The sequence below is a fragment of the Daphnia pulex genome, chromosome 1, assembly GCF_021134715.1.
Source record: "Daphnia pulex isolate KAP4 chromosome 1, ASM2113471v1".
Classification (NCBI taxonomy): Eukaryota; Metazoa; Arthropoda; class Branchiopoda; order Diplostraca; family Daphniidae; genus Daphnia; species Daphnia pulex.
In genome coordinates this window covers 1791571-1811922 of record NC_060017.1, presented here as the reverse complement: position 1 = coordinate 1811922, position 20352 = coordinate 1791571, and the positions used below count along the sequence as shown (strand labels likewise).

At 42.2% G+C, this 20352-nt stretch overlaps 2 protein-coding genes and 1 long non-coding RNA gene across 13 annotated transcripts; 1 reads left to right on the top strand and 2 right to left on the bottom strand.

The window, feature by feature from the left end:
* The first annotated feature begins 1347 nt into the window (after positions 1 to 1347).
* On the top strand, positions 1348 to 4276 carry LOC124197965. 11 transcript variants are annotated; one of them, XR_006876406.1, is made up of 10 exons: positions 1348 to 1507; positions 1768 to 1826; positions 1880 to 1940; positions 2022 to 2096; positions 2163 to 2386; positions 2451 to 2566; positions 2627 to 2753; positions 2814 to 3134; positions 3193 to 3279; positions 3357 to 4276. It is a non-coding gene; the product is annotated as an uncharacterized LOC124197965 (long non-coding RNA). The 11 variants fall into 11 exon arrangements; XR_006876392.1 differs by having other exon boundaries at positions 1361 to 1507; positions 2008 to 2096; XR_006876405.1 differs by having other exon boundaries at positions 1362 to 1507; positions 1605 to 1826.
* A 508-nt stretch (positions 4277 to 4784) lies between these two features.
* LOC124197956 (histone-binding protein N1/N2-like) lies at positions 4785 to 7023 on the bottom strand. The gene is made up of 6 exons (XM_046593551.1): positions 6749 to 7023; positions 6452 to 6678; positions 5845 to 6391; positions 5617 to 5772; positions 5435 to 5557; positions 4785 to 5370 (listed from the first exon to the last, which is right to left on the bottom strand). Exons 1-6 carry the CDS (start codon positions 6832 to 6834, stop codon positions 4977 to 4979), a joined length of 1533 nt encoding a protein of 510 aa, XP_046449507.1. The 5' UTR covers positions 6835 to 7023; the 3' UTR covers positions 4785 to 4976.
* Positions 7024 to 7467: 444 nt separating this feature from the next.
* LOC124197947 lies at positions 7468 to 20352 on the bottom strand. The gene is made up of 16 exons (XM_046593539.1): positions 19459 to 20352; positions 15874 to 16123; positions 15735 to 15808; positions 14724 to 15173; positions 14520 to 14646; positions 14321 to 14427; positions 13805 to 13925; positions 13547 to 13705; positions 12910 to 13474; positions 12192 to 12329; positions 11826 to 11962; positions 11586 to 11753; positions 11224 to 11494; positions 10588 to 10709; positions 10243 to 10503; positions 7468 to 9590 (listed from the first exon to the last, which is right to left on the bottom strand). The coding sequence occupies exons 1-16, from the start codon at positions 19617 to 19619 to the stop codon at positions 8736 to 8738; spliced, it is 3966 nt and encodes a 1321-aa protein (XP_046449495.1). The 5' UTR covers positions 19620 to 20352; the 3' UTR covers positions 7468 to 8735.

Below are 20352 nucleotides of genomic sequence, written 5' to 3'. Positions count from 1 at the left end.
ATTCCATGGACAACGCGGACAACGTGACGTTCCTTCTTTAATTGGTCGTGACTCACGAAGAGAAGGTGCATTATATGGACGTGAGCGAGACGCGAGACGTTAGCATTTTGTCCCTTCGAAGAGCCTCGACTAAGGCTCTACGTGATCGGCCTAGATAGAAGTTTAGAAGAGCGTCAAAATTCAGCTAAAGCTTTGATTATGCGGCGTTGCCTGTCACACGAATTCGTTAATTGCGGAGTTTCAACTAATTTTTAAGTTGACACTTAAAAATTAAAACGACGAACTGCAAGTGTTGTTTACCAGCTGTCTAGATGTGAAAAAAGAAAGGAATAGCGATGTCAGAAAGGAGGAATGACATTGTCTAAAGAGCCTTTACAACGAACCCATTCCATCAGAACGACAGAGAAAGCAACAATACACAGACTTTCGTATAACAGGCAACGTTGCATAAGCAAAGCTTTATGGGGAAAACATGAAACGGGCGAAACTCCGTAAGCCGCCATGCAAGAACTGTTACTGGTTCGTGTCAAATCGATTTTTCACAATTTCATCGAACTGGCAACTTCGGACGTTAGCCAACTCTATAGGAGAGCTTGAAAGAGGGACTACTTTTACATTGAATTTGGAAGAATTCATCAGGAATCTAGGGTAAAACTTAGGTTTTTTTTTGGGGGGGGGGGGGGGATCTCCTAGGGTTATTTACAAAAAAAGATAATTGGTATTTGGTAATTTCTGGGTATTTTTTTTTGGGGGGGGGGGGGGGTTATGTCTCTAGACTGGCCATGGACTACTTAAGCTAGAGGACGGGTCACTTCGTCAATTCCTATGTCGGCTACCATTTTTTTTTTGTTACTGAAATCAATAGAGCATTAGAAATGAGCTATAGTTTATTAAATTATCCCTATGCGGCAAATATTTAATTTCGATGATATTCTAATTAGAAATTGACGGAGGTGCTCGTTAGTTGTCGCCGCCTAGCGGTGATTGTTGGTTTACCACTCTATGATTCTCTGGTTTTGCTTTGGTTTGGTTTGATTAGGTGCGTCTGCTATCTGTGATTCTCTGGTGATTCTCTGGATTCTGTTTGTTTCTAAAAACCATAGTTTAGAATTCTTAGCGCTAGGTGGAGACAACCAACGAGCACCTCTCCCGTTCCCCTCAAAATTTAAGCGCAAATATCTTTTTTTTTAATATCTTCACAAGAAAGGAGCTTTGGAGACTTAGAATAGCTTTTTAAATCTCTATCGATTGACCCTTCTTAAAAAAATATGATTAAAAATTCACCCGACAAGCTATAAGCCTATAACACGGCGGGATAGGACGAGGGTCCCGTCCTCTAGCTTAAGTAGTCCATGGACTGGCAACGTTCTAGGGGATTCTCAAAAAGTGGCAATGGTCAATGGATGGCAGACGATTTTTTTGTAAATAAAACAAATAAACACTATTTAGATTACCTAGCAAAGTGAGTTAAATTAAACTCTCCTTATTAGTCTCCTATCATTTTGTTGTAAGTATAAATTTTTTAAAATCATTCTTTGTGTAAATAGTGGACGAAGCTATTGGGAGTGCTCGTTCAAGAACTTTACTGGATTATACTTCAATAGGTTTCTGACATGGTCTATCGTCTGGCTATTCATACTAAGAATTCGAATAATGGCCGGGTTTTGGGTTTTCCTAAGCCATTGAGTCTCATACTGAATCTAAAATGTGTATCACATGAATTCACTTGTGATGTTCACACACATTATCACTCAATTTTTATGCTAGGTCATATTGAAACTTTCATTGATTTTATGAGCTTCCATCATTCACCAACAGGATACAAGGTACTTTTCATCAAGACAATTTTTGATACCTTATACTTTTTTTTTTGAAATAGCCATATGCCCTGACAGTCAATTCCAGTCGAGATGAATTCTTTCTTTATGCAGCAGCAATTAGTAAGAAATGTGAAAAAGTATGTTGTTTGATATTTGGTGTTTTGGATCAATATTTGATTGTATACAGTGGTCATTTCTTAGTTGACAAAGATCAATTATATGATCCCATCAATAAAGTTCCTGTAAATGAAGTGAAGTTGTCAGACTTTAATTTGTGTAAGTTTACCATTCTTATAACATCCACGTAGTTAACTTTAGGCTAAACATTTGTATTTTTCTTAGGACGCCAACATCTGGTTCTTTTTTATGTACCTAATGAGATGCTTCTTGAAATGGGAGGCTATTTTTTTACAAGCTGGCCATCCATCTTATTGTGAGACACAGTTTGCGTCATTCGAGATGTTCATGTTTTCAATAAACCAGGTTCAGTTGAAAGAGAAAGTTCGAGACACATTGCGCTAGAAAAGATAAAAGCTCAAATTAAAAAATTGCCTCAATTTAAAGACGTATGGCGAGAATAGTTACAATATGTTATTTGGTTAGTAATTTTTTTTTCCGTAATATATATAGGTTGAGTACTTGAGTTTGGTGAATCGAGTGTTCAAGCCATTATTCCAGGTAGCCATCGGGTAATTTCTGCCATCTCTAAACCCAGAACGAAACACGTATTTTTTTAAACTTGTTTGGTAAGTGCACTGTAAATGTCTCCAGCTTTCTTATCATTAACCGATAATTGTTTTTATTAGTCCAAAAATACAAAGACAGCATCTAACGTATCCTGGATAATGTGAAGGCAGTCATTGCGTGAAAACCCAATACAATCATTTAGGCTCTTTACAACTCAGATGCGCTACTGAAACAAAATTTTTCACGGTTAATTGAATATTTATATCGTGTGACGCAATTAATTTAAACCCGCCCCTTTTTTTCAAGGTGTATGCAGTTTACGAAGAACCTGTCCAGATGTACGCGGCGTTCTATCGTAATGTGTTTTTGTTAGGTTACGTAGACGGTCACCATATTGTGGGAGTAGTTGCCGACCAAATATTCTTCGTAATGGCTACGAAAATACTCTACAGTCGAAATAGTCTTCCTTTTCCGGGGATGCAACCCATTAAGTTTTTCCCTCAGATGATTGAAATGATTGTTCTCCCACTATGATTACATTTTTTACTAATCATGTTCAGATTCTTCGTCATTCCAAAGAATACGCGTGCAATTTTCAACGGGCCGTGGAATCTTTCGAAATTCTTGGTAACCAACATTTTAATTGTTCAAAGTTACACTTGCTATTATTCTTCTTTACATGTAGATTTGGAACGCCCATCATTCATGATGTGCGTTCCAGTTTATCAACTCTTTTTTTATGATTCCGGGCTGCATAGTCGAAAAAATCACAGTAAGTTTCTTGGTTTTTTTCGTCGAATGTATTGTATTAGGCAAACATTAAACTAAAAAATTATCTCAATTCTTTAGATGCTTGGTTGGAAGATATGTTGAACCTGTGTTACAATCCCACTTTCCACAACTCGAGAACGAGTTTCCGGTTTACCCGACAAGTTCGAAAAATGTTCTTCTCTTTTCTGAAAATGTGACAAAGCTGTGGATCCATCAATTCATCAATTGTTGCGTAAAATTCACGAATTTAAAGACTCGTCGTTGGATGGCCATATCAATCACGCTGATATATCAAAAATGGATTTCTTCACTTTGAACATCAAAACCTTCATAGCCAATTTTCTCCCGTTATTCGGATTTTCGGTCGATAGCAAATTCCAGTGTCAACTCAAAGTTCTAGGCACAGATGGGGTCCCCTCAGCAGTCTGTTCAGAAGATTTGTCAGCTCATCAAATTGGCGCCCAGATTTACGAACATCATATCTTGCCTCTTTCGTGGGATGAAAACCATTGCAAGAATTTTATTTTTTCTCCTTTCTCGCTGATCTACAAATCACACAATCCTCCCTTAAGTCACGGTTGTGACAACGAAAGGCTCAGATGGGCACGCAGCACGCTCTCTTGTTGATCGTTAGTCTGGAGGTTCCTTCAACGAGAGGTTGGCGAAGGTCAGTTGGACAACGGAGTTCCGACTATTAGAAAGGCGCGTCAAAAGAAGAGAGCCGTGGAAAGCCAGAGTTAATCAGAAAAGGAGGCTTACTTCCGGTATACTTCTTCCAGCCCAAAGCGTGGAAAACGGTCAGCAGATATGAGTTCAATCAATTCTGATTGATACTGTTTTAATTGTTTAATTTTATATGAAAAATGTGTGGCCCTGACACTAACGTTTTATTGTTCCTTGTATATGCAAGTAATTTTCTGATGATTTCTTTTGTCACGTTAACATCAACCGAGAAAATAAATTTACCCCGTCATTAAATGGGATGACTTGAATCTAAATTAACGTTCTAAAACTGTAAATGAATCTTTGACTAACGACTCCTAAATGAAATCACGACGTAAGCCGCAATTCGAATTGAATACTACGGTAGAAATTCACTTCGCGGTTCGTTATTTGTCACTTGATTACGTAGTTCACTATTCTGACTTAATGTTTACGTTTTAGTCTGCGTTAGTGGTATAAAGCCTGATTTTTAAACTAAAATGCGATTTTGTTAAGTAACTCTTACTTTTATTTGTTGTGTCGTTATAACGCAAATTCTTTCTGTGGTTTTCTGGCATTTTCTCTCATTGTTCCAAGTGTAAATCTTTTGGCAAGAGATAAGGAGCCCCTATTTCACCCGATCCGGTCCCAACTTGGTCTCCATAGCCTAGGCCAATGCTATGGCTCTCCAAATGAGCCCAAATAATTTAAACTCGCTTGCTTTTTTTGATCACATAGTAAAGTAATGGAAATGATTGAAAAATATCAGTATCCAAGCAAAGAAATAATTGTACGAAATTAGAATTATTTTGACACATTTCTTCGTAGAACGCATGGTTACAGCTTACATAGACTTACATTGGACCTTGTGTGTGATAAATACTACAGAAAACATGTAAGTTGTATTATCGATTACGATGAATATTAGCGAAAGTTAAAAAAACCGAGTTGAGACAAGAGCACAGGGGAAAATGTACGCAATCATCTTTTCTCCCATCAAACAGAAGTAGCATCGGCAACAACTGCACCATCTGGGCAGATTTTCTTGGCTACTGACGACTCACTTCCTACGTTATCATCTGGCTTCCTCTTCTTTCGGATCAAGTGTGTAATATCCGTGGCTGGTTTTCCTGAATTTGGAGATTCTCCAGACAGCATAGCCACATCAGTTTCCATGCTACCATTCGCCCCATCAGCACTGCTGGAAGTGCCTGCTCCATTGTTGCCGTTTTCAGCCAACTTCCGGATTGCCTCCTTTTCTAAATCGATGGTGTCGCCAATTTTGTCACGAATATCAGGTAGCAGAGTTTCCAGCTCCTCAATCTCCCCCTCAATGGTGTGAAACAAATTCTTGGGCTCCTCCATAGAAGGTTTCTTTTCAGAAGGATTCCTGAGATGTCAAACTTCATATTAAAAATGGCAATTACATGAAAAATCAAATTAGACTAACTTACTTGAGGTTGTCAATTCTCAACTGAATGACACTGGCAGCTGATTCAAAGCTACGAACCGCTTCTTTGAATTCGGTAGTAAAAGTGAACGCAACACCAAGTTGATAGTGCGTTTCAGCCAATGATCTAGAGGAATAATAAATATGTAAAGGGAGAGTTTGCCCAATAGATTAAAAATTTAAAACCTGCTATCTGCTGGGAACGAAGCTTTTTGAATCTCGAGACATTTTTGCAAATCTTCTATAGCTGAAGTATAGTTTTCTGATTCAATTGCTACTTCAGCCAATCGAATAAGAGCGTCGGCAAGTTTTGGCTTGGCCGCAGGATCTGTTTCGGCTTTCCTGGATAAATAAAAAATAAGATAATAAGTGAAAAGCTTTTAGTAAAAAAAAAAAAAAGAAAAAGAAAATTACCTTTGATATATATTTTTTGCTATTTCGAACACTTCCCAAGCCAACTGAAGGTTAGGTACTTCATCTGTGTTGACATCAACATCATCATCCGCAACAGAATCAACTTTCTCTCCTGAAGAACTGCCAGCAGCTTTCAAAGATTTGCCCTTTGCTTCATTCTTAGGTTTGGCGACAGATTTTTCTCCATTTTGAGCAGTATCAGTTTTTTCCTCAGCTTTGGACTCTGAGTTTTGTCCATTTGTGTGTTCTGATGAAGGTTCGCTTTCCTTCATTTCAACATCTGGTGCTTTAGCCACATTTGCTGCTTCAGAAGCAGCAGGTTTGGCAGTTTCAGGTTTAGATTGAGCAGTTTCAGTGGTAGATTTTACATCAGCAACTTTAGTCTTCTCTTTAACTTCAGAATCATCTGGTTTATCAGTTTTGTCATTTGTCTCAACATCACCATTCATGGACTTTTCACCAGAATCCTCTTCTTCCTCGCTTTCTTCTTCATCATCACCATTTTCTTCATCCTCCGACTCTCCTTCTTCCCCTTCAGTTCTGTCACCTATGAGCAGGGTACAAAGTATAAGTACGAGAAATATGTAAATGAAATACAATAAATCACCTCCTTCAACAGCATCTCCCAGCACATCACAGTCAGTGCGAGCCATCTCAAGAAGAGCCATGCCATAATAGTAGTAGGACTCGGCACACTCATCAGCAAACTCTCCATACTGTTCGGCAAGCAACTGAACTGATTCAGCCAAAGCAGCAATGGCAGATGGAATGTCTGACACGAGAAGATGTCGGCGACCTTGCACTAAGAGATTCATGGCAATCTCGGTAACTTGCCTGCATAAAATCGGCAAAGATGAATCTTCCCTTGTCACGTGTTAGCAAATATAAAGACGTAGTTACATACTCTTTTTTAGAAGAAGATTCTACAGGGCCGCTAGCACTGGCAGTTTCAGAAGATATCCCATTCGTGGTGGTTGGAATTTCTGCCATTTTATTTTTACGTATTAGAATTTAGAAGTGAAACGCTACCAAAGATTAAATGGGGGAAAAACCGTTGAATGGAACACGCCGGTGCGTGACAACTGAACTGACAACTAATCTGTGGGTGTATGAGTCTAGGAGAAGTGGATTCAGCAGACGTTTCGATTTTCCATCAGACTAAAGGGGGCGACAGTGCACAACACGTTGGCGGGAAACGGACGATAACACCCTCTAGGGAAGAAAAATTGTGTTTTTCGCAAGTGTCATGACTCATGAACTAAGTAAATACATTTGATTGAAGTTGAAATGAGAGAGATTAGTTTAAAATCTTGTGAGGATTTCATGCTTGCTATTCTACACCTTTGTTCCGTGTTCTAAATCGTAATCAATAATTCCATATGGATTGAACTGTTTTATCTTTCTGACTAGACAACGTTGCAATTATAAAACTTTTAAATTTGGGGGTAAATTTAACTGTGCTATCTAATTCTTTAAAAACATTTTTAAATCGTGATTTTATAACAGCTAGTAATTTTAAATAATAATCCAACCGACTAATTTCTTACCAACCCGCTGATTCAAACAAATTGTTTGTTCCGTGAATTAAACAAAAAAAATAATGAAAGTCGTTGAGTTTGATTGTTATGGGAGCAAACACTTTGTAATGCTCAAATGCTTGAAAAAAAAAGACAAACAGAACGAATCATTGGAGCAGAAGCACTTTGCTGGCCAGCAGAGCCGATCCCAATAAAATGCTACACATTTGACCACAATCAAAATAAGACGAGCTGCATTAGCTGGAGACGAAGAAAGTGAAGGAAGTTGCTAGAGAAAATGGACGATGAAGTGAAACAGGTATTTCGATTACGAAAACAAGGGAAATGAACAAGTGTAGAGAACAAGGCATGACGATAAAGTCTCACGCAGATAAAGAAAATGGAATGACAGCAGCGCTTGTAGAAATGAAGGCGGAAACAAAAAATCCATCAGAAAACAATAGCCGAGTTCCACATTGTGAAAGAAAAAAAGGGGGTCATCAACAGCGTGGTGGAATGGTGTGGAACGCTTATTTGCTTGTCTTAAATACACACGCAATTTTATCTCTCTCTCAGGGAATCATATACAAAACACATCACGACTACGGCACACATGGGAAATGTACGATTGAACGAAACAAAAATTGGGGAAAGAAATTCGAAGCACAATCAACAACAACATTTATGCCTATCAAATATTTTGGAATGATCGGTGTCGTTGTGTGGCTGGCAGACAGGTGCATCGGGAATGTTCAGAATGCAGTTAGATAACAAGAATCAAAAGTAAACAAAATCGGGCGAATCACTGCACTGCCAAACAAAATGTACAGTCAATAATAGACCCTCGGCAAGGTTCACTTTCAATGCAAGTACATGTTTCGTTTCTCCTCTAAAATTTTACTTTGAATTAATCTACAATTCAAATTGTTTAACAACGACAACGACCGTCCCGACTTGCGGTTAGATCTCTTGACACATTCACGCCAAAATTACAAATGGAACACAGATCGATATAAATGAAAAAAAAAAAAACTATTCATAAAATTATTAATATTGTACGGATTATTTTAAAAGAAATGGTACTGTATGTATAATATAATATTATCAAACAATTTCAAAACGAGCGACACGTTTGTGTGTGTGTGGGAGGTGTGGTTAATAATAATTATAATAAAGGCGCAAATAATATGGATGGATATGCAGTGCTATCAATTTCCTTAAGAAAAAAAAAACTGTATAACAATTTCAGAAGAAGTCGCCGTATTGTGGCGTTGAGCGTCGCCTGGATTAAAAAACAGGACATCTATTGTAGCCGTATGCGTGTTTTTTAATGTTGTGTGTAACCGGATTTCAGGCTTGAAAATCTGATCGCAATCACGTACTGAGCGTCTGGTTTCTCTGTTCTTTCTTCCTCTCGGAACCGGAATCCGACTGTGATGACGAAGAAGAGGCCGTGCTTCTGGGCTGCTGATGGACTCGTTGAGGCAAGGAACTAATCGGCATTGCCGGGCTTACTGTTGAACTCGGCGTATGAATAAAACTCGAGTCTCCACCTACTGATTCGTGATTCGTGTTCACCAATTCACTCGGTAACTTTTGGTCTTCTTCGACATCTTCTTCTTCCTCCACATCTTCCAAGTAGGATTCGATCTCAGTCTCGAAACGCTCCAGTTCCTTGTTAGCCTCTCGAAGGATCTTTTGTTCGCGGTGGCTTTGGGCTTCGACCGAAAGCCGCTTCATCAGGGCAGCGCTCCAATCGTTGGCCAGAAATTGGCTCGACTGCCACTGCGGATGATGCCACACTCGCTGCTTCACGCTGAGCGGTGAAGATTCCTCATTTGAAGTGGGTTCGATGGATTCGATGGAAATCGGTCTGACGGTGATCGGTGCGGTCTTGGATCGTTTCTCTTCTGCTGTTCGCGGCATCGTATGGCTGCAGGGCTCGATTGTCGGCCCGCCGACGCCACTCGACGCTCGTACGATACTGCTGCTGCTTCGGGCGACAGGTTTGCCCTTCTGCTGGACAGCTGTAAGCAGACCATCCACCCGACGGGTTGGTAACGGAGTGTAATCCGGCTGCGGAATGTATGGTACTTTATTCGGCTGTTGTCCCTGCAGTTGTTGCGGCTCGACCAATACCCCCGACGACGAGCGGTTCGTTTTCCAGGCGTTGCTACTTTTCTGCCCGTTCATGATGTCCAGCGGATGCAAATTCGGGTAGCAAACAATCTGAAGAAAGGAACACGTTAACTGTCGGCACGATATGAATGACTAAACATTTACACATTACAACAATTCAGTTTTATAGAAAACCTTGAACAACAACAAAATAATCTCCTGACTCAGGAAATCGCCTACAACTGACGATAACGGATAGTGAACTAGTTGCGTGATACAAAAGTGACGCGAGTAACTTACTCACGGACCGAACGATTCGGAAGTGATGAGATAAATGCGCCTGGCTCAGCTCACGTCGTCATTTACGAGACCCTACGTTTGTTAATGTTAAACGGTACCGCTAGCGAGATTACACAGCAGACAACGTCCGAAATTTTGTTTTCTCATAACGAGCTCAAATAAATGAGAGCGCACGAACGTGACGCAGCAGTCAACACGGATCATCTTGTTGTTAGCTTTAGGCCGAGGCCAACAAAACGATAAAGATCCTAGTCGAGATAAACAGGAGCCTTGGGCTTGGCTCATACCTCAGCATTCATTTTACTACTTATAACTAGTTTCTGTAGCTATGCGGCATTTTTAATTACTTGCCTTATTAGCGTTATTTTATGCGCTTAAACGTTCTGGAATAAAACGCACATTTTTATGATATCCTAACGATGTTTTTAATAGGTTGAAAGGTTATCGAGTTTGCAATATTTACCTGAATGTCGGATATGAATATGGGATTGTCGAGAGCCAGCGCCGAGATGGACGACTGCTTTTTCTGTATGGGCGTCGAAGCGGAGGAATCGGATGAATTGGACGACGGAGAAGAGGAGAACTCTGTCGAAATGGAATCGCTGGAACCGCTGGCCGCTCCGCTACCCGAACCGCCAGCCTCGTCGGGTCCTAAGCAGCTCAACACCACCGGCAGGTAGGCGAGTCCGTGAAACAACCCGAAGACGACGACGCCAAAAAAGAGCTGGTGGGAAAATCGTACAGGAAAATGTTAAATAAGCAACACATCCATAAAACTCTCGGTTATTATTGTATAGTATATCCGCACCTTGAAGAAAGTCGTGAAGATGTGTGATTCGGTGTTGACCAGTAGGACAAAGGCCAGGAAAGTGGAAAAGCCTCCGTTCCAGACGGCTGGTCCCATTCGGGTCAACGTCGCTTTGGCACGAGCTGTAATTTATACGATTCAAACCGTCAATAAACTTTTGGGGCATAAACAGCGTAAGTATCGCGAGATAAGGCGGCAACACAAGTCAACATTGTCGTAAATCTTTCAGTCACGTCCGCGTCCTTATGTGCGTGAATGTGTCTAAGCTCTGAAAGAATGCGCCGCTATTATGTCACACTACGGGATAAGTTAAACAGATCGTCAATTTCAGATATCAACGAAAGTTTTTTTTTTCTTTTCTTTTCTTCTTCTTTTTGTAATTATTATTATTATTATTACTATTTTTCCCCTTTTCGCCCGGAAAACAAACGGCAAAAAGAAAAACTTGTTTCTCTCTCTTTTCTATCTCTCTCGTCTCGGCTCTGTAATAATTATGCCGTATACAGAGTGCGCGTTCCACATTCGGGCGGTGGGTATGATAGGAAACCGAGTGGAAATCGAGGACGAGAACGAGAGTCAAACCACAAAACAGTACACACGAATCGTCTGGAAGGAGGAAGAAAGCGGATTTCGTACTAGATTTGGATCCGCGGATGGTGGTGAAAGTGTGCCCGATGTGGGCCGAGTAGTCGATAGCCAATCCGGTGGCCTGAATGACGATGATGGACGAGGAGATCTCCACCGTCAGGCCCCAATAGTACATGAGACCCAGCAGGTCGATCAGCGTGAAAGCGATGCACGTGAAGACCCAAAAGACGGTCACCAAGTCCGAGATGAGGATCAACGTCACGCTGACAACGGCCGCCATCGTCAGGCACAAATTGCGGATCAGCTCGCTACTAATCACCTGCACACACGACCAAAATTCACAATTTCATTTTTATTGGCTCTGATTAAATTAAATCAAATTCTTTTTTTATCGCTAAAATGAAACGTACTCGGTTGGCTTCCCATTCGATGTAACTGTGAGTGAAGATGATGGGACTAGACAGGTCAACATCGTCACCAAAGACAACGTCGTTGGACAGAGCAGCGATCGACTCCAGGGCCTTGTTCTTGGCCGAGGCATTTTTCAGCGACAGGTGGTGGAAACGAGCTCTTGAACCCTGGCGACAAATGATATCAAAGAGAGTCAGACGGGTCGAAATGCTATTGGAAATAAGAAAAACAAGCTCTACGGTGATGTTGAAGTTGCCTTCGAGATCGAGAATGCTGCCCTCCACTTTGAGGTCCTGCAGGTGGTGGCGGCCCTCGGGGCTGAAGAGGTACTCTTGAACGAGCTCCTTGAAAGTCGGCTCATCATCGGGAAACTCGACTAAATGGGCGGTATCGATGCAAGAAAAAAAAAAACGGCATTCTAATTATTTGTTAACATGTTGTGATACTTTTTTGTTTTCTGATTTCTTTGAAATTTGGGGTTTTCAGCGCTCGTGTGTAACGACTAACGGTGGAGAAAGCGAATAAGGACGTAATATTAACGACAAACAAACAAACGACGACGAGTTGGAAGAAAGTTAGAAGCTGCTGCTGCTGCTGTGCATTACCTTGTCTGGTTCGGTTGAGCCAGTTTTGAAAGTCGTCGTACCAAAAGTTGACCGAGTTCGGGTGGATGAACGGGTTGGTTCTCAAGAGCTCAGTCATCCGGTTTAGCTGGTCGCGCTGACCTATGTAGTCGATCTTCCCTAAAATTGTTTGGTTTGCGCCAAGAGAGAAAAAAACACATTTAATAATTGTTATTCATTAATTCTCATTGATGCTGCCAAAGAGAACGGTTTTGCAAAAAAAAGAACAAATTTGTCGGTATTTTATTTTTCGTTTGATTTATAGTTTTGCGGCTGCGACGTTATCGAGTTGAAAGTCCAGTTGATGCCTTGACAGTCTAAAAGACGCTAGAAGATATCCAGGAAGAAGAAACTGGAATGTTCTAAAATTTTTCGTCAACTTGTCAATCAAATAGGAAAGCCAAAAGAAGAAGAATTTCCCCGATAACAGCTGCCACATACTCGTCTTGTAATAGCGAATATGCCTAGCAGAAAACGACAGGTAGTCGTGTGTGTGATGGCTACTTGTGTTACAAATGCCGTCCGTGTTCTACATGCCGATACCAGAATGGCGAGCTACTGGAATAAAGAAACTCGCGAATTTTGTTTGTTGTTTTCCAGTTTGAAGAATGTAGATCAACACAATGGGGGGAAATAAAGGGGAGCTGATGCAGCTAAGAAGAGAAAATAACCAGCAAATAAAAACACAAAATATGATTACCGGTGTAGACGGAGGCCCGTTCGCCGCTTTCGGGAAAGTAGAGCCTCATGGCGTTGAAGTATTCCGACGGGTAAGAGTGTTCGTTCAGGTACCAATTGGGGTCAAAGTTTTGCTCCAGCTGGAAGATGCCCCAAATGTTGACGGAGACCAGGGCCGCTGTCATGATCATCACGAAGACCTTGACGGGAGTCCGCAGCAGAAACGGGCCGTAGAAGCGCTCGAAAAAGAGTTTGAGCAAATCGCGCTGGGAGCACGGGGCCGGCTGCCAGTTTTCCGTTTTGGGCTGGAAGCAGCAGCCGATCCGGTAGCGCTCTTTGCGGCGCTCGTCCAGCACAGTCAGCGCGACGAAGAAAGTCACTTCCAGGACGAAGAGCATCAAAATGCCCGACATGGCGTTGATGCAAAAGGATCGCAGGGCCGGCATGCTGGTCGTTGCTCCAATGGCGAATGCGGCGATGTCAGTGACGGATGTGACCGTGATCGACACTCCGGCGTGTTTCATGGCTCGAGCCATCCGTTCCGGAATCGGCAATTGCTTCTCTTCCACCGATAAATTATCTAGCGCCTGGCGATTTAAAAAAAGAAACAATACGTTAACTTGATATCATCAGATTAGACATTGAATAATAGGACCCACCTGGATGATGACGAACATGTCGTCAACTCCAATTCCGAGGAGCAAAAACGGAATAATCGGATGAATGGGTCCGTATTGAACGCCCAGGTAGAAACATAGTCCGTAAGAGGCCAGAATGGCCTGGGCAACGACCGAAACGCCGACGATTGACAGGACAACCTAATCAAAAATTTGAATGTGTCAAATGTCGGAAGTCCTTATCGAAATCAATAGCTGCGGAGATGATAAAACATCAAAGAGATTGCGATTGTTTATTACCCTTTGCTCGATCCAGTTGAAACGGCCCATGGCGAAACTGAAGTAAAAGATGATGAGCGAAAATCCCATCATCAAAACGGTAAAGTTGCTCGTCACAGCCTCCGCAATTCCTTCGACGTAACTATTTTCAGAAATAAGAAAAAATCGTTGAATCAATTAGGTTGCCCACGCAATGGCTACATTGTTGCATGTGGGTATAAATTGGAGGTCATGCGATATCAGTTTGCTGTTACAACATCGTGTAGTATGCTGACTGCGGACAAAAGAATCAACCAATGACGACATGATTTGAACCAGCAGGTTTTTTGGTTCATCCCATATAAGTCCGTCGGTTGGTTTCCTTGCGCCCGCAAGGACGCGACAGCGAGTCCTAGAAAAAACACCCCACGTGATTCTTGACTGTGTCATGTCCGTTTTCCCCTGTGGCCTTCCTCCCTTTCTCTCTTTTCTCTTTTCTCTTGGCCCCACCCATTCTCTTTCATAGCCTAAATAGACGTGACGTATTTAGATATATACCTGCTCGATGCCAACGAATACAAATGGACGTCTTCGGGGATGGTCAGGTTGCTGTGCAGCGTTTGATGGATGAAATCCTTTTCCCACAGCGTGTAAATGCTGGCATTCTGATGACATCCATGACATCAAACATTTTTTAAAAATGATTATCGATTTCCAGACAATCACGGATGTGAATCATTTTATTTTTAATTTTTACCTTTGGGTTGTTGTCTAGTAACCAGGTCATCATAGTGGCGCCGACGTGGTAGATACTGCCGTTGCCGTCTCGCCGGACATCCGATACGAGAAATTCCAACGAGTTGACTGGATCACCTTGGTCGTTTCTACAAGCGGGTGATGAAATTGATTGTAAAAAGTAAGAAAAACCGATGAAGAAAAAGGTGAAATTTTTCTCACTAACCCTTGAATGAGAGCGGCATTGACGTCGGCCAGAATTTGGCGTTGATCCAGTGACTTGATCCGGTCCAAATCAGAGTCCCAAATCTGGAGGATGTTGCGCACCAAACAATCGTCCGGCTGGGCCAACAAATTCACCAAATGTTGTGCCCGTCTCCCCAGAAATCCTCCGCCGGACACTGACGATGAATCGTAATCGCCTTCGTCATCGGCAAACACTTGACTGAAATCCAATTTTGACAAATCCCCAACATCCCATTCGGCCTCCTCTTCTTCTTCTTCTTCCGCCTCATCCGTTCGATTGACAACGACGTTGTGCTGGGAATAATGCGAATAATGCGGATGGTGGTTGAAACTTGCGGCCACGGAAGTGTCGTTATTGGAAATGTGTCGCCGGCGTCTTCTCCTGTTGTGGCTCTGGTTGTGTTCGTGTCTCTTCAGCGTCTTTCCAAACCTGCCACCCAAATAATTCAAATTCCGTTGATTATTATGTACCGAAATGGAAAAGTCTCTTTAGCATATCAGGTTTTTCTTTTGTTTGTTTTTTGTTTTGCAAATGTTTCGCAATCTTTACAACTTTCAAGTTTCCTTTTTGTTTTCTTCTAACTCTCTTTCGACGCATGACGTCGATGCGCGGGGTGCCGGAAAACAATGGAGAAATGTTGTTGTTGTTGCAAACAAATGAACTCGTCAAACAACATAAAAAACACAAAAATGAAAAGCGTAACAGCAGCAAAGTGCACGTGTTTCCGGCCTGTGTTTCTATTCGGAATAGAGAGAGAGAGAGAGATCGCACCCAGGCAAAACATGTTTATTACACGCACTTGCTGTTGCTGCTGCTGAACACTTTTGACGCAATAGTTTAATTCCCTGATACGTAATAAACTACTCACATCAAGTGAAAGTGAAAGGTGCCGAAAAACCCCACACGAAAGAAGAAGAATAAAAAAAAACCCGGAACGGTTTCTTTATTTTTCCGTTCAAGTTCAGAAATCAGCAAAAGGTGTTTTTTTACCTGAAGCACAAGTTATTCCATTGGTGGCCGTCGGCCGTGCTGAGATTTCTGACGGCAAGATCCATTTCGGCTAGCTATAAACGACGAAAAATGATTTAAAATTAAACTGAGAATGAAATGATTTGAGTTCAATTATTACCAAGATGAGGACGTCAGGTCTGAGGATATTGTTTTGGGCAGCGACGATGACGGACTCGTAACGGACGTCGTCGCTAAAGTGTCGATTGACCCATTCGGAATTGCGCCGGGCCACCGAGTCGTAGGTGGACCATAAGGCGACGCTGTCGTGTTCCTCCACCCAGAAGAAAAGGCCACCGCCCAGGGTCACGATGAGCAGTAGGCAGAGGCCGATGGTGAACCAAGGATGCCGGCCAACCACGTAGCCCAGTCTGTCAATTGTCGAACCAAATTTTAGATTACGCCATTGCCCTCTAGACGCTGTCAGCATCGATCATAAAGTATTGAAAGTAAAAGTTATCGATTTACGACAGCCTATCCAGTTATTATCCGCGGTCGTGAATTGTGACATTCAGGCTAGCTAAATAAGAGAGAGCACAAAATGGCTCCAGTTCAAGTTCTTTCCTTTCATTCCATCGCCGTGTTTTTTTTCTTCTTTTCTTTCAAAGCGTCTTTGTAATTGACATGCAACATCGTGATTACGCCAGACAACAAAGAACGTGGCCAATTTATTCCGCGAAATCGCACGGATTGCGTCGACATTGTCAGTTTGTTCTTTCTTTTTTGGCTTCTCTCCGACGACGCCCATCTCTTATACGATCACGAAATCGAAAAAGAAAGGTAAAAGAAAAAAAAAAAAAAGATGGAGAGGAAGTCAAAAACTGCTCTCGACAGAAAGGGAGAGAGAATTGAACAAACACAAAACGAAAATCAAACAGCGCGCGGTGATGAAATAACAGCGACGCGGCGCTTTCTCCTCCCCGAACATCATCATCATCAAGTGGCACTTGTCTGAAAATTTCGCAGGGAAATGATAGACGGCCTCAACCATTCGTGTGCTGATGGGCCCGTGCTGCAATGGCGTGTCTGCCGCCCAACACGCATCATATAAAACAGTTCAACTTGCACGTATTTATATACGAGATAGACTTTCACTCTCAAAAATCTTTCGGATCATTGCGCCTTGGTGACGCCATTGGAAGCGTCTCCTTTCGTATTATGACGATCGAGTGTCGTAATAACGGCTGTCCTTGTTTGAGCGCCAATCGAAATTGAGCCGATTGTGTCGAGTGTACAATAAAACAGGAAACGGGATTTTACAACTGGGCATTTCACTTTCGCTTTCGCCGTCTGACGTACAGGAAGAATTATTGGAGAGGAGGAGATCGTTCGAGGTGAACAAAAAAAAAGAAATAAAATAAAATAGTCGGGCGATGAAAGCGCGCGGAATCCAAAAAGAAGAAAAAAGAAAAAAAGAAGTTCTTGTGTTGTGCTTGTTTCGATTTGTTTGTGTGTTTCTAGGCTAATAGAACCTTTTCCCTTTTCTTCTCCCTCCTTTTTTTGATGGCCGACTGCTGCTCGCTCCCGCACCGCAAAGCAGCAGACCGATGCTCCTGTCGTCGTCCAAACGGATTTTCCATTCATCTCAGTGAAACAAACCCAACAAAATCAAAGTAGCTACAGGCCAATCGACGCGGAGGCCTACAAAATAATGACGACTATGAATTTGTAATTAATTTTTTTTTGTCTTTTTTTTTTGTGTTTCTTCTTTTCCTTCCTGGATTCTTGCCGCAGTACTTTTGGGTAATTGAGGTCACGATAGTCTTAAGGTTGTTGACCTGGCTCTACACACAGCAGGCAGGCAGGCAGGCAGGCTCTCTCTCTCTCTTTCCCAGTCCCAGCTTTCTGCTGCTTTCAGGGCCAGCTCTCTACTCTTTTCTCTCGAACGCGCTCCCGCCGCTCGACCAACACAAGGATCCAGCAGACTTTTCGGCCGTTCATTTCTCTTCTTCTTCCGCAAAAGGTGCGCATTAGGGGCACACTGCTCATCCTTCCGCGGGACTATAGGGGGGAAATGAACTTTGCTGGAAATTCAACCGTTGCGCGGATGAAAGCGCGCGCGCGCTCACGTCGTCACACCTCATTCTGAATGGGATAAACGTTGGGCCGGTGGTGTCGCTATACTATAGGTATAAAAACCGAAAATAAAAATAAAATGAAATTCCTTGTTGGGTCAAAATTTGGAATCAAATCAACACGGATTTCCTTCGTTCTCTCTGCTGGTTGTGTGTAGATGTGTGTGTGTTCGTTTCCCGCGGGCTAAAACATGACCCCGAAATTTCGTTCTCAAAAACATTTGGTTTTAGTTTCTTTTATATATTTATCCACACACACAGACACACATATATATAGTTTCTCTTCTTTTCTTTTAACATTAGATTCGACTGCTGTGTGGTACACAAAAAGAGGTTGGCCGACATTAGGAGCAGAGTCGCTATTGGGAGCTATAAGGGGATTATGAAATTCTTGCCACATGGCGTGATGCGTATATTTTGACAAACTACTATACGAGCTGCACAACACAACCGAAAAAGAAAGAAAAAAAAAAGGAGTTAGGAAGGAGGAGAAGAACAAGGTCGCCAGCGCACCAGGAATTCCCGTTATTGAACGAAATATTTTTTTTTTCATTTTATTTTATTTTTCCGGCGCCGGCGTGTATATACGGTCAGAGTAGAGCAAGGTCTATCTCTCTCGGCAGTCAATTACATTTGTATGTGTATACGGTTATATTTCTTTCGACGTGTTTGTTTTTCTCTCTCTAGCCTGATGCGCGCGCTAACGGAAAAAAAACGGTGCCGGCATCTAACGGAATGGCCAATTGACCAAGTCTGTGCCATCATCATTTTTTCGTTTAACGATTCATTGGTTAAAACAGTCTCGTTTGTAAAAATAAATAAAAAAAAAAACTAATGGGAAAAGGCAATTTCCCATAGAACGAGAGAGCCCGAATAAGAAAATGACCAGCTGATACGGTGTGGCGCTATGAGGTGGAGAGAGAAAGAGAAAGAAGAAGAAGAGGAAAAAAGAAAAGATGGAATACCTGCGAGCCATCAACTACTAACCCAGATTCCCCTAAAAGCCAAATGCTACGACTCACCGTCCGTTTTCCCCCCTCGTCGTCTTCTTATGTGAGCGCCTGCATGGAACGAACCAAACCGCCCAGCCCGGATAAAAAAGCCAGACACAAACCACAGCAGCAGGAGAGTCTCTTTTACACACACACACACACACAAATAAGCCGGGCTAGTATATATTACGTATAGTAAATATATACAAGTTATAAAGAGAGAGAGAGAAAAAAAAAACAACCAAAACAGAAAAACAAAAAAAATTCGTCCGCTTCTCCAGCCCAACGGGCACCATCTTCTTTCGTCCCTACGTCTGGTTGGAAAATGAAAAAAAATGTCGTCGTCGTCGTCGCATTTTCTCCTCATTTCTCCGGACCACACTTTTCCTTCGATCTTTCTTTCCCCTCAGACGACCCGTTTCTCATCAAGTTGGTGACGGCCACGTCTTTTCAAGCCGCACACACACCCCTGACCGGCGCTAATAATGTCCAGCGATTTGTGATGTTGCAGTCCGACAGAAATCTGCTCTACTTTCCCTTTCGAATTTCCCGCCCATATTTATGACATGTTAATTCAAATTGATGAATAATATGATAGAGGAGTGAAAGTGATTATTTCACTTTGGCTGATTTAGTTACCTGAAGAACAGGGTTTCCATGCCGCCGTTGACGAGGTGAGTGGCCGGCTCGAGGCATCGCAACCTCCGCACGGACGAGGCCATCGACGAAACGGACGACGACGACGACGACGACGGAGGCGGAGGCGACGATTTGCTGCTGTCACTGGCGGAAGAACACATGATGATTGATGGATGACTGATGTTGATGACTCTCTTGATTATCTTTCTACTCGTCAATCCCAGCAAAATCAAATTGCCCAATTTGTTTGCTTCTTTTTTTTTTTTAAATCAAACGGACGGGATAATTTAATACAAATTAAATGCCCTCCTTGATGAAAAAAAAAATAATAAATAAATAAAAAAAAAGGAGAATGGAGCCGCTGGTTTGTCAACTAGTTCCGGTCGTCATGGTCTTCTTTGGCTTGCACAATAACGTGAGACATATATTTGAATGCTCGTTGTGGATCGTCGCCGATAATAAATGAAATCAAATCCGCGCGGACGAATATTGGCACGTTTTCTCGCTGGCACGACGTGATACGAAACAACAACAAAAAAAAATGTGTTTCAGCGTGTCAAAAATTCCACTGGAACCGAATCAAAAAAGTTCAAATTGCGGAAAATTGTTTGCCTGTGAAAAAGGCCTTGAGGGGGGGGGGAGAGGTGATGGATGATATAGGCGGAATATTACAGTTAGAAAGACAACAACAAAAAATAGCCAACTGATGGGTGGGTGGGGGGTGTGTGTTTCTAACCGGAGAGCACACGATGCTATACTGAATGAACTGTCAAAACACACGAAGGGCACAAGCACTTGTACGACGAAGTATAACGAGCCCACCCGATCAAACAACAACCGACCAGTGTGAGTAGTCGTCGGCGACTGGGTCCGCCGAGTTCCACGTCCGCGCGG

What these genes read in the sequence shown, in the direction of transcription:
- LOC124197956 (XM_046593551.1), bottom strand. Translation starts at nt 6,834, where the DNA reads ATGGCAGAAATTCCAACCACCACGAATGGGATATCTTCTGAAACTGCC. An exon ending in GAATCTTCTTCTAAAAAAGA is followed by an intron (nt 6,679 to 6,748) that starts GTATGTAACTAC and finishes GATTTTATGCAG; the next exon opens with GCAAGTTACCGAGATTGCCA. An exon ending in GCAAAAAATATATATCAAAG is followed by an intron (nt 5,773 to 5,844) that starts GTAATTTTCTTT and finishes TTATTTATCCAG; the next exon opens with GAAAGCCGAAACAGATCCTG.
- LOC124197947 (XM_046593539.1), bottom strand. Translation starts at nt 19,619, where the DNA reads ATGTGTTCTTCCGCCAGTGACAGCAGCAAATCGTCGCCTCCGCCTCCG. An exon ending in GACCTGACGTCCTCATCTTG is followed by an intron (nt 15,809 to 15,873) that starts GTAATAATTGAA and finishes CGTCGTTTATAG; the next exon opens with CTAGCCGAAATGGATCTTGC. An exon ending in TGGAATAACTTGTGCTTCAG is followed by an intron (nt 15,174 to 15,734) that starts GTAAAAAAACAC and finishes TTTGGGTGGCAG; the next exon opens with GTTTGGAAAGACGCTGAAGA.